Below are 12,548 nucleotides of genomic sequence, written 5' to 3' on the forward strand. Positions count from 1 at the left end.
AGCACACCCCAGCCTGAATTTTTTCCAGATTTTACCAGCTGGATTTTTCCCCTTTTTACTTTTAATTTATAAAGTTTCTCTTAAGACAGGTCTCACAGTGTTATTACTTTATGGCTTACCACATGATGTTTTTGCTTTTTGGCCAAACATTGTGAGGTTTTTGTTCATGAATTTTAGTTTTTTATTGGGGGCGGGGGAGAAAACAAACTCCCCTCTATCAGAAAAAGTCACTTTTTAGAAACACATGGGTAAAGGTGTTCAATCATACCTAGCACACCATGCTCTTCAAAAAATACAGCAAGCCAGCTTCCCAGCCTGACAGTTTGCTTACCCACCCGCTGCCTTGCAGGGCGTTCAAGGCATTTGCACTGCCTCGCTGCCGCGCCGGGGGGGCGGGAAGGCTGCTGGGCGACCAGCCCCACGCCATCACTGCACGCGATTCCCCGGAGCTCACGTCTGCAATAAACACACCGGGCTTCAGTTTTAAGAACAAACCAAAGCAGCCCATTAAGTCCTGACACTGGTTTATTTGCAGTTAAGTACCAACAGCAGAAACCTGTTCCTAGTGAAATTATTTTCCTCAGAGCCAACCGTTCGATTTCGTGCTGTAATGCAGCGTGTGCCATGGCTCAGGCTGAGCAGAGCTGTGCCTATGCCACGGCAAGGAAGGGTTTGGAAACTCACAGGCTTTTCTGCATTTGTGCTGATTCTCCCGCACCTCAGCCAGGAGCGAGGGTGGGATGTTTAAGACTCCTGTGCGTATTTACAGTAAACAGATGAGAAACAACAACTCATCAGCTGCTGGAGAAGGGACGCAGACAGCTGACAGAAAATGCAGCATGGGGTGAAGAGGCAGCTTTGGACATGGGGCAGCTCAGCCCCAAGAACATGCCCCGGCACCTCGAACAGAGGGGACGTGTAAGTGACTTCAAGGTTGCTCGTGTGCCGCTGCATCAGGAGCATGGGCACTGTCTCAGCTCAGCCCTGCTGCCCTTGGGAGTTTGTTCCTTTTATCTGTTATCTCCTCAGATGCCCTACTGCCTTCTAAAGCCAGCGCCAGGTTCTCAATCCCCCTCCTCTCCCTTCAGCTCCCACGCACTGTCCTTGCGGGGCTTTGCCATTTGCTTTCGCAGGTGCAGCCATGCCCAGCACCCAAGGGGTGACCAAGCCCCCGTGTCCCCTCTTCAGCATCTCCCCAGGTGGGGAGGCTGTAGGCTCTCCCAGGGCGCCGGGGTCTCGGCCATCCAGGCACCGGCAGCCTGTTTTCAGGGGTCTGAAGCTTACTGAAAGGCAGCCAGGCTTAGGATCCTGAGGCACATGAGAGGCTTCAGAAACTTTGCTCCATTAGACTGATCACAGTGGGAAAAACCTGAAAAGGCAACTGTCAATAAAAGCAGCACATGAAGATGAATTAACTTCCTGCGTGTAACAAAGTGTTTTCATAAGGTTTGTCTAACAGAGCCACGGAAAGTTCAGCACTGGGGTAGAACGAAACCCAGCAAGATGACAAACATCTCGAGACAAACAGGACGGACACACTGACTGTTTGTGTACGTATTCTATACACAGGGAAATGAATTCCAGCTGACATCTGGCAGACAACATCCTTCTACCAGAGATAAGAGTTAGACACTAGACAAAGACGATGACCCTTTAATGGAAATGTTCACAGATGAGCTTTAATGGGACACTACAACACAACAACTGAGAGAATGAAATACTCATTTTCTTAATTTTGAAATTTAACTTTGCTACAATTAAACAAGTGTATATTAACTAGTTTCATAAAACAATCTGAAAAACAGTATTTCTGTTTCGTTCACCATCCTGTTATTTAGAAAAAGAGGCTGGCAGGGCTGCTGGGAACACTGATTCCTAAAGGCGAACACTGTCAAAGCTCCCACTGTCCAGGTCCCAGGAAGAATACTATGAGTAAGTCAAATCATCATTTAAACCATCATGACTGCAGTGGGTGAAAGTTTTAAACATTTGAACATAAAACATAAACATAAACCATAAAACATTACATAAAACTTAAGAACAGGGAGCTTTCTCATTTTTTGAGCAATTAGGGGATTCTCTTTATGCCTGGAGATCAGTGTAACAAGACACACTGTCTTACAGACAGCCTGAGAGGGGACAGCAGATCTGGTCAGATTATTTTCTGTATCTGAAAATGTTTATCTTCATCTTAGTATGACAATACACATCAGGAAGAAACATACAGACACACAGAGCAAAAAAAAGGCAAGTTATTTCTGAAAAAAATTAGATGGGTGAAGTTAACTGCCCACTGGGATTGATCCGTACGTTCGATACCGTGACACCACACGCGCTCCCCAGGGAACGTGCCCATCACGTCCCCGATCACTCACTTCGCGGCACCCTGAGGGACTCCATCTGCCCTGCCGACAAGAGCTCCTCAGACCTCCCTGTGAGCAGTGACTGCTCCCGGGGGAAATGCAGGGACACCTTTTGGCAGCGGGATGACTTAAGCTCCAACACAGGACACAGCACTTGAAGATCTTCAAAACAGAAGCTAGGGAGCAGGGTGGCTCCCCTGCCCAGCAGGGCCGTTCTGCAGCAGGCCAGGGGCAGACCCGAGCCCCGGGGGATGAGCTGCCGCCTCCAGCGAGGGCCAGGCGATTCCACCACCCTGACCACGTTCCCTGGCCTCACAACAAGCATCTTGCTTAACCCTTCTGTTTCGGCACCTAGCAGTAAGCAGATGGGCAACTCAGCCTTTGAAGAAGAAGAAACTGGATTTTATTGGCCTTTCATTATTCAAAGACTACTTCTACACTGGGGGGACACACACGCAAATGCTTCCTATCCTAATTCCAAAATCCAGAGTGATGCAAGAATATAGATGTTAGTCCTAAATTTGTGCAGAGCAGTTCAAACAGAAGTAATTTGATAATTTCCTCAGGCACACAAAGCAGCAACTCAATAAAAATAAATATGCTAATGAATGTACTTAGACTTGGCCATTACATTTCATAAATATTTACTGTTCAGTATTCAGAGTCCAAATTCACAAGAATCAGTTAACAACCAAAATAAGAAAGATGAAGGAAAGTATTTTGTTCTGCTGTGCCAATACAATATACGGTCATTCCCTGAGGACCATGTCATGGCTCTTCCATCACAAAGTATGGGCTAGCATTTCCCATAGCGTAAACCTATAGCACCAGCCACGGCAGCAAAGGTTCGTAGATTTACGTTACCGGAGAGCTGGCGCGTGGCCACAGTCTGTGGCTGGGCTGTTTAGTAGTACTCATTTAGCTTCAGAATAGGATAGTTGAGACCATTAAATATTGAAATAAGCAGGACCAGAGTACTCAGGCATAGCATAAGGAAGAGTCCACTGAGAGTTTACATCACATTTGAGAAAATAAAACACAACCCACCCTGAAAAATTCAAAGCCGATCATTTTGCTTTAGGGCAATCAAATAACTTGTTCAAATCCCCACAAAGAACAAACACAGGCTTTAGTGGGGCTATTTGTAAAGTGTGGTATTACCCTCACTAAGTAAAGGGTATCAAAGACGGTTTGTGCTTATCTGAATTTTAAATGAAAAGTTTAAAATAAAACTACCCTGATGCAGTGTGCGGAGAAGGAGGAGAAGCGTATGAGACACCCTTTGTCAGGAACTTTACTTGCACTTGATTAATTCCCCTCCAGGTTTCTTCTTCTTCTATTCAGGAGCAACAAGAGAGAAATACTTTCTGAAAGAATTCAAATATATGCAAAACTTGTATTGAGGCATGTCTTTACAGCCGAAAATAATCATGCTGGCAGGGGTATAATAACTAAATATTTCCAACACAGCAATCAGTACTGAAGTAATGAGCGGCTCAAGCAGGGAACAGTAACCTTACTCAGCTGCTACAGTTGAGGATCATTTCTGTAGAAGGAAGCCTCTACCCCACAGAATTAAGCTGTGAAATAAACAGCGCACGGGGTGCGCTTACACCTCCCTTGAGAAGACACAAAGCAACTGGTTGACTAGGCAAGGGTGTCTTCATAGCAACAAGGGCTATTTTTGTTTTGTTGCTCTATGTTCCCTTACTGAATTCTCAGTCTCTAGAGATTATAGCACCGATTCACAGGAAGATGCTGTTTCCAAGCTTACACCTGTTCCTCTGTGATTTTCATGATCAACCTTCCCTTAAGGAGCACAATTCCTTAATCTTTTGTAAAAGATTTGCAGTCTGTGGTCTTCTTTTCTTCCAGCTGTGCATATTAAACACTCTTTCCTCAATAAAATGGTACCAGTAAAGTTCAGGCAACAGCCATGGAATTCTGACGGCAATGAAGATATGTGGTTCCAAGGAAACTCTACACAAACACATTTTCTCCTGCAAAAGCAGAGAAAATAAGTTTTAGAAGAAATTTATTAGGAGGTAATCAATAGCCATTTGCTCTTGTTCTGAAGCTAATTTAAGAGTTGACCAGATCTTCCCTCCACAGATACTCCTTTTCAGTAAAATTCCTTAGACAAAACTAACATCTTATTTTACTAGGACTATCGCACTCATGATATATTAACAGAGAGGAGAGGATGAAATACAGGACGCAGAAGTCGTCTTCATCAACATCCTATTCGGAAACCCTGGAACAGTATTGAGCTTAACACTGCAGCAGGTCATTATTTTTCTTGAAAATTCCTCAAAAGTTGCATGCTATTTATAATGGACAAAAAAACCCCACATTTATTTGTAGAACTACAAGGAGCACAATGTGCAATAGGTATCACAAACTCTGAACAACTTTTCTTATCTGTAGATGGATGTTGCACTTACAGTTGCTCAATAAGAGCACGATCACCCACACTGCTCCTGAAGAAGTGTCTCCATTATTTTAATACCCTGGAAAAAAAAGGACAAATAAATGCCAGTTTTACACACAACTTAAGTATTTCATCCTTCGGCTGGGGCTGCACGGCTAGAAGGCGCGTCCCCTGGGTGGTGGATAGGGGATCCCTCTCTGGAGGGTGCACTGGATAAAATTGAAGAAGGTGCCGCGAACCAACGCAGCCTAAGGGAAGGCCACCCTGACAGAAAAACCACTGGCCCTCCAAGTCATGGGGGTTGGGCAGGAGGCCAACTACCTCCTCCCAGAAAAAAAAAAATAAAAAGTTGCAGAAACGACGAGCATCAGAAATGGCGGGGATGGAGAAAATCGGTAACGAAGTGAGGAGGAGGAGATGGAGCTGGATCGGTCGTGTCCTGAGGGGGAAACCGACGGAAGACTGCGCTGTGGCCCTTGACTCCAGAGCACGCAGCCGCGGACCGATCGAAGTGGAAGAACGATGTTCGTGCCTTGTGTGCCTCCTGGTACTGAGAGAATTCAGATCAGATCAGATAAGTATTTCATACATTAGAAAGGGCACCCGACAACATACCAGTAAAGCCTTAAAAAACAAGAAATGGCGTTTTATGGTCCCACACTACCTCAGTGCAGTTCTCCCCGCTGCCCGGGAGGCACAAGGAGCGCTTACGGCACAGGCTGCTGAGGAGGAACCTGGAGGGGACAGAGGACCCTTCGCAGCTTGCAGGCCCTTCCATGTCAAGGCTGCACAAAGCCAGGGCACTTGATCAGGTCACACATTTTATTCCAGTTCTGCCACTGCTTTGCTTGGACCAAGCCACTTCTCATCCCTACACTTTGGTATATCCCTCTTTAAAATGGAAATACCATCACTCGTGTCCTTTGCATGCAATTGGGTGTGCGAGGATGAAAGCTCCCCATAAAAGCCCCTCTGATTATTTCTATAATGAAGGAAAGTAATATTGAAATGAAGTAAAAAATGCCATCAGAGGACCATGAGGGTGAATATTTCTTCTCCGGGACTGATCTGTGAAGGAAGGAGGAGCTACCAAACAATGAACTGTTAATTAAAGCAAAATGTAGGTTGAACCTAGGGGTTTTGTTTGTCTGGGGGGTTGACTGCAGATGAGCCCTAGGCGCTCACCAACCAGCAACAGCTGCGCGGGTGCAAACCACTGAAGTACCCACAGCAGGGCAGCCACCTGCAAAATGGGGGGAAGCTTGCGACCAAGTGCTCTTCCCACGTCAGAGCTACAGGCTGCTCCGCAGCCAGACGCTTCGCTATTTTGAAATTAATTTAAGTTCAAGGTTCAGTACAAAGTGAGAGAGAAGCAGCTTCCTATTTGGTGAAAAGCAAAAAACCACTCACTTTAGATAAGAAAATCCACAACCTCTCTCCCTCTCCCACTTTTTGGCTCTGTCTGTGTACTGAAATTGTAATTTGCCAACCCTACCTCTAATGTTTGGTCAGATCTTGTGGACTGAAGCAAGGTTGGAGCTTAGCTATAACCTGTGTGGGGCTAAGGCTTAGCCTACTATGCTCTCTGTTTGTCAAGATAAAAGAAAAAGGATTTCTCAGTTTGACTCACTGTGAGAGGAGGTAAAAAAAGACAATTAACTTTAACAAATAGGTCAAGAGAATTTCTTTTCACATCCCTACAAAAAAATGGACACGATATTTTACATCTATGAAAAACAGTTCATCTTCCATGCCTATTCTTTGTAGAAGGCAATAAGCTGACTACCTTGGTCTAAATTGGACATGCCACTGTTTACAGAATGAAGCACTAATTGACATAAGTGAAGACTCAGAGGTTGGCCTAGGGAATTTAAAAATGTTACTTATTGAATCAATTATGTTCACAGTGTGACAACTGCTTTTTCTTTTATTTCTCCTCATAGCACTGCAGACTTTTAGCCAAAATGGTGTTGAGGAAGAAAAGGGGAATAAGAGGGGACTCCATTAAATGAATAAAATACGAAAGGGCAGGTACAAGTCATTACCCAGTATCTTTTCAGCAAGGAACGACTAAATCAAAGCCTAATCAATATATTCCTTTCAACTAAAGTTCAAACACTTAAATCTCAGCCCCAGGAGATCAGGCTTAAAGGAGCTAAATTTACACTGCTTGGAGTGCAATGATGCACTTGAAATGCAGAACAAACATTGCCTACCCATTAAACTCTGCACCTCTCTAGCTGCAGCTTAAAAGCTTCTTTGACGGACAAACCATAGAATAGTTTTATTTTTCAAAGGTGGAGGTACTCTGCTACTGTAAGAAGCTATCCTGCCATAAGTGTCTACATACAGCCCTTATTGGTGTAATACCCCAAAGCACTCAAAGGGATGGGAGCCCAGCAGATTCCCAGTTCAGGAACGGCTACAGGTGAATCCTCCAGCAAGTGCCACTTTGTCACCGCAGCCCTTACGCTGAAACCACAGCGGGCACACTGACCCAGCAGCGGGGTGGCAGGACAACGAGGAAACACGAAACGGCAGCCTAAGGAGTTTCCAGCACCGCAGACTTGTTGAGCAGCCTATGTTTCTATCTGGAATACCTGCCAGCAGCCAGACTGGACGCCCAGCTGATAGGGACGGAAAGAATATATCGCATCTGTAACATCCTCTACATCTTTACCAAACACTACAAGTTTTAAACAAGAGGTTAAGTGATGTACAGAAAAACTATAAATGGCCTGTTTGCATGTGATGAAGGCAATGCATATTACAGCACATACCTCATTTCCATTGCCAGTACAAAAGCAAGGTAACATTTTAACACACTAGCAGAAAATTTTATGCTGTCTCTGAAAAGAGCGCCTAATACCTTTCATTCTTTTTGTAACCATGACAAAACATTTTTCAGTTAAATATTTGTTATTTGAGCTCAGCTCCATCCTTTAACAAACACTACATCACGGCCTCTAATTTCGATCTCCTTATATATTCAAGTCAAGCAAAAGGAATCTAAAAAAGAAACCAAGAAGTGAAAATGACAGAAATGTTGGAACATTTAAGAGGCAACGGATAAAACACCTACCAACATAACAAAAGTTTCTTGCTACAAATGTTCCTTTATTGTGTGGCCTTAAAATCGCTCATAACTTTGTCATCTGTACTGCTTCACACTGGCAGGGATCATCATAACTTAGACACGTACAAACTAATTAGGCCACTTTTTAAACAAATTTTAAAAACTCACACACACAAAGGCTGACTTTAGGGGCCACCACTACCCCTCCTGGGCTGGAGGCTTCTCCCAGACTTCGCTTGCAGACTACGGCGCGTCCTTTCCCCTCTCTGAAGGAAGCCAGGCTCTCGCCAACAGACCCAGAATGGGCTGTGCTGGTAGCTGGGATTTAACGGCATATCTGCTCAGACTTTTGAATTATTCAGGAGGAAAGTTTTATTGGCAATAATGTGGGTGTGTATCATTCATTAATACCTTTTCTGAACAGGTAAGAAAAAAAAAAAAATCATAAACGCTGCAATTTCCACCCAAATGCACTAATGACTTCTACAAACAAAAACAGGGCAGGAGAACTTTATCTCCTATATTTTTGTTGAGAGTTGGAGTAAGAGAAATGTGACAAATACGAGGAGCCATAAAATGTCACTGTCATTCTGTTAGGCATTAAAAAAACCCTACCCACAGAATAGGCTCATATCTCAGTTACAAAAAGATCAGTGCCTTTGGTGTCCATGAATAGTTTCATGAATAGTAACTTTTCTCTCTCTTTTTATAAAATAAAGGTATTTAACAATTGACTGTGTGAATATATGAACTTTATTGTCGTCATTCACAAAATTTAATATTCATACAGTATTTTCTCCTGCGCTTCATGTAGCTCATCCCCTACTCCATCTCCTCTGCCCCCTCACATTGCTGCCTCCCACTGTTTCCTTACTCCCTTATCTCATCTGAGCCTCTCCAAACAGACGGATGGAGAAGTGCACTGCTGTCAGGACCAAGGAGATAAAGCAGGAATCATGGTTTGGCTTTGAAAGTAACATCCTTACATATTCCAACCAATTATACCAGGTGCAAGAAAAGCAATGCCCTTTCGGTCAGGCCATTAGGAAGGATGCAGATCGGGTACTGGAAGATAAGAAGTAAATGGAAGCTCGAAGAACATTTATCAAGCATTGTCATTCATGCAACATATATTTTAAAACTTTAAATATCATCGTTGTACTGCCATTTATTACATTTGAGTAAAATGTGCCTCAAAACTACTCTATTGCCAAGCCACAAAAGGAATCCTATCTAACAGCTTAGAAGAAATGAAATGCATAGATACAGCTGCTGCCTTCGGGAGACGGATGTTTTGGAGGCGGGGGAAAAACCAGGCAAGACTGTACATTTATACCAGATCTGGTGCGCTTGTATTTTTCTTTTTCACAGATCTGCAGACATAGCCAAAATTGCTAAAGGATTTCTAATGCAGCATTATAGACATACTGTGAGCTAGTTTGTTTTATCCGCTAGCTCTACGCTGTCATAAGCCGGCAAGACGTGTTTCATTGCTCACAGTCATTGCTTACACTAGCATAGCTGTCTACTTCTGTCTTTTTTTTTTCTTTTAAAGCCACAACAAAAAGATCTTATAGTTATCAAGAATAAGCAAATGAATAAATAGTCATGCTGTTTGAAATACATTTCCATCTACAGCTCCTGGGGCACAGATTCCAAAATGAGCTTCTGAAGCACGAACGAGAGGTTGGGGCTGCCAGCCCCTGCCCCGCTGGGGAGCGTCTGAAGGGACTGCGGGTGCTGCCCAGGCTCCGCACCCCAACACCCGCTGACTTCAGTGGGAGAAAAGACAGGACACTGCTACGGCCACTTAAAAACAAAACCAAAACAAAACAAAAAATCCTAAAACAAAAGAAACCGTCAACAGTATTAACCACTTCGTCTCCATGAATAATTAAAAAACGGCATAAGGCATGTTCTGAATGGTGGACATCTAAGTTCATCTGAAAAACAAATTTCTCCATTAGGCAACTAAAAAATGATGAATAATGGTAAATACAGGTTCTTTATAGTCTTGCAGTACCTAAGATTCATGAGCCCAGCCATGAAAATGCCATGTTTTCAGGCACATACACATGCTTTCATTCATCTGAAACAAGATACAAACTGGAGGGTGGAAAAACAAAAGGAAAAAAAAAAAAAGCAAAATAACCCTCTTTTACTTTCTCATTAAAAAGGTTTAACTAAATATTCCTTCCTTCTCCTTCTCGTTCCTTTTTCAGCAGGTGTAAATTTTAAACAGTCTGCACAGCACAACCTGAACCCCCAAACCTCTTCGAGGCACAAACTTCCAGAGAACAAGACTTCCACGAAACCTCGTTTCCCAATGAACGCTTCAGGAGACGTTGCTGTTAAACCTAGTTTATCAATATGGCATGACTCCCAGAAACAAAAGGCCTTTGAACACTAACTCCCTTGGGATGCTCTGCTGGATAGCTGGATAGCTCTTATCCTCTTTCATAATTCTTACTGAAAGACAGAACTATTGAAGTATACAGAACTGCTACAGGGAGATTGACTGTGGCTATTGTAAATACATCAAGCTGCCAAAAAAAAATCTAACATGACTGCAGAAAAATGTGTGACATGATATAAATTCATGTTGACTACTTTTGACTATTTCAGTGTAAAGGTGCTATAGAACTGCAAATTATTATTACAGTATTAGCTGGTACAATGAGGCATTAGGAAGAAGAACTGTTTCAATGCCTGAGGGAAATCAGGAATAAGAATGAATTACAGAAACTGATACAGTCATACATGCTGTGTTTTAAAATGTATTTGAAATAAAACTATTACCATAATAAAACTAAACCCATTTTTGTTCTGCTTATTCTCTGCAGACAAACGAAAAGGTCAAATGTTTTCTCAACAATTAAAAGATGTAAAGAATCCAGACTTAAAACATCAATTTAATTTTGAGCCCAGATGGTCTGGTGATGTGAAAAAATTTAGAATACAATTTGGGGAAGAAATTCAAGGAATAAATGACTTACCTTCTTCACACCTTGTTTTAAAAACGATTGAGCGAAAGCTTCCAACACACAGTTGAGCAAACCTGCCCCCGTAACTGATATTCTGCCTTTTTGTGTGAAGTCTGTCCTAAGAAAGGGGAACAAAACACCCTGTTATTTTTCTGTCTACTCAGTAAACTTTAAGTGTAAACTCTACGTTAGAAAGTTAGCGTTTGATACCCAAGTAAGGGATTCACCTCTTACATTCACATATTTTGTATGACAATCTCAAAGGCGAACGTAACGAGATACAGGAACATCAGCATAATGAGAGGTTTGTAACGACCCTCTCCCGCAGTCAGCACTGCTGAAGGTCCAGCTGGACTCCGCTTCAGGCAAGACATGCGCTTACTGGAGAAGCCCCAAGAGCAGCAACACAGAGAGAGGTCTGGAGAGGACACAACAACCATCTCCAGAATCACGAAAGCCAACTGCAGACACAGTGAAATGCACTTGCACGATTTTATAGAGTCCTCAGGACATCGTCCCACCCAAGCTAGACAGAGGCAGTGGTAACAGTGAGGAGAGGACCCCCCGCTCCTATCCCCGCAGCATGCACCTGAAGCCGGCACCACCAATGCCCTTGGCGGGCCACAACCATTTATTATTTCCGTCAATGCAATTCAGTAAGAAGACAAACGCGTGGAGTTCAAGTGAAGGAGCTGGAGAACGCGAGAAGTTGTCCCCAACCACACGATGGATGTCAGCAGTAAAAATCCAATATTGAACTCAGCTGCTCCGGTTGGGATTTATTTATTCGTTTTGCAGTTTCACCATTGTAGGGGACAAAAAAGGGAGGCTCAAGGAAAATATTGATCTCTGATTGATTTCCATAGCACACAGCTGGCAATGCCGCATCGTTACAACACAGTCACAGGCAGAAGTCTATTAATGAGATCCAACTACTAAATTATTGACTAGTTAAGTACTGCAAATTTGGTCTAATTGTTTTCATGATGGGAGTTTAATTAAAGTGTCTTTAGTATAAAAAGTCTAGCAATATTCTTGTTCAGATAGTGTCAGGGAGAGTTTCCAAAGCCTGCATGGCTTTCAAAACTAAATTAAAAGTTACATCCAGTGCAAGGCTCTTCAAAAGGTGAAGCTTTTGTACAGGAGATCTTTTTAATTCCCATCTCCAGCTGACAAGCACTGCTCGTGCATCACGTGCATCTCTCCACATCAGGGAGACGTCTTCTCACCCTGCGCCCACCGTGCTGCAAGAGACTTCAGCTCCCTCGGGCTGTATGAAATGAGGGAAAGCGCTGGGTAATAAAAGGAATCTGATGGCAATTGAGGGATACAAAATGAAAAAACAAAGAACTGCTCCTGGCAGGGAGGGGAAAAGCAGTCAAACCAAAACACAGAGGGACGGCAAATGACACCAGAGACAAAATTCAAGCTACACAGGGATTCTCCACTGCAGAAACACAGATATAACCTGCCCAGACACATGGAAATTTGCCAATACATAACTTCAACATAAATCCAGGCAGTTACAGGGGAGTTTTGCCACTAACTTTCCACTTCGGTTTGACACTGTGCACAGACAACTCTTCCCAGAGCCCTCCCCATCAACACGGATGCCGCTCAGCTCAGCTGGATGGAAAGCGAGCTCACACGTAACGTAGGTAACACACGCTTTTAGGGTAAGCACCACTGAATCA

General features: G+C 43.4%; 1 protein-coding gene across 7 annotated transcripts in view; it reads right to left on the reverse strand.

The window, feature by feature from the left end:
- Positions 1-12,548, reverse strand: part of PRELID2 (PRELI domain containing 2) — a 30,335-nt gene that overhangs the window by 2,657 nt on the left and 15,130 nt on the right. For 3 of the 7 annotated variants that reach the window (XM_082324015.1, XM_082324019.1, XM_082324021.1), the window contains 2 exons: positions 10,867-10,972; positions 4,913-8,935 (listed from right to left, as the gene is read on the reverse strand). In XM_082324015.1, the coding sequence (XP_082180141.1) occupies positions 8,870-8,935; positions 10,867-10,972 (172 nt within the window). In that variant the 3' untranslated portion in view covers positions 4,913-8,869. Of the gene's footprint in view, positions 1-331; positions 4,364-4,807; positions 4,874-4,912; positions 8,936-10,866; positions 10,973-12,548 lie in introns of those variants that run through there. The other 4 variants (XM_082324018.1, XM_082324016.1, XM_082324017.1 and 1 more) reach the window with 4 other exon arrangements.

Source organism: Platalea leucorodia (genome assembly GCF_965183815.1).
Source record: "Platalea leucorodia genome assembly, chromosome: 11".
In the NCBI taxonomy this organism is placed as follows: domain Eukaryota; kingdom Metazoa; phylum Chordata; class Aves; order Pelecaniformes; family Threskiornithidae; genus Platalea; species Platalea leucorodia.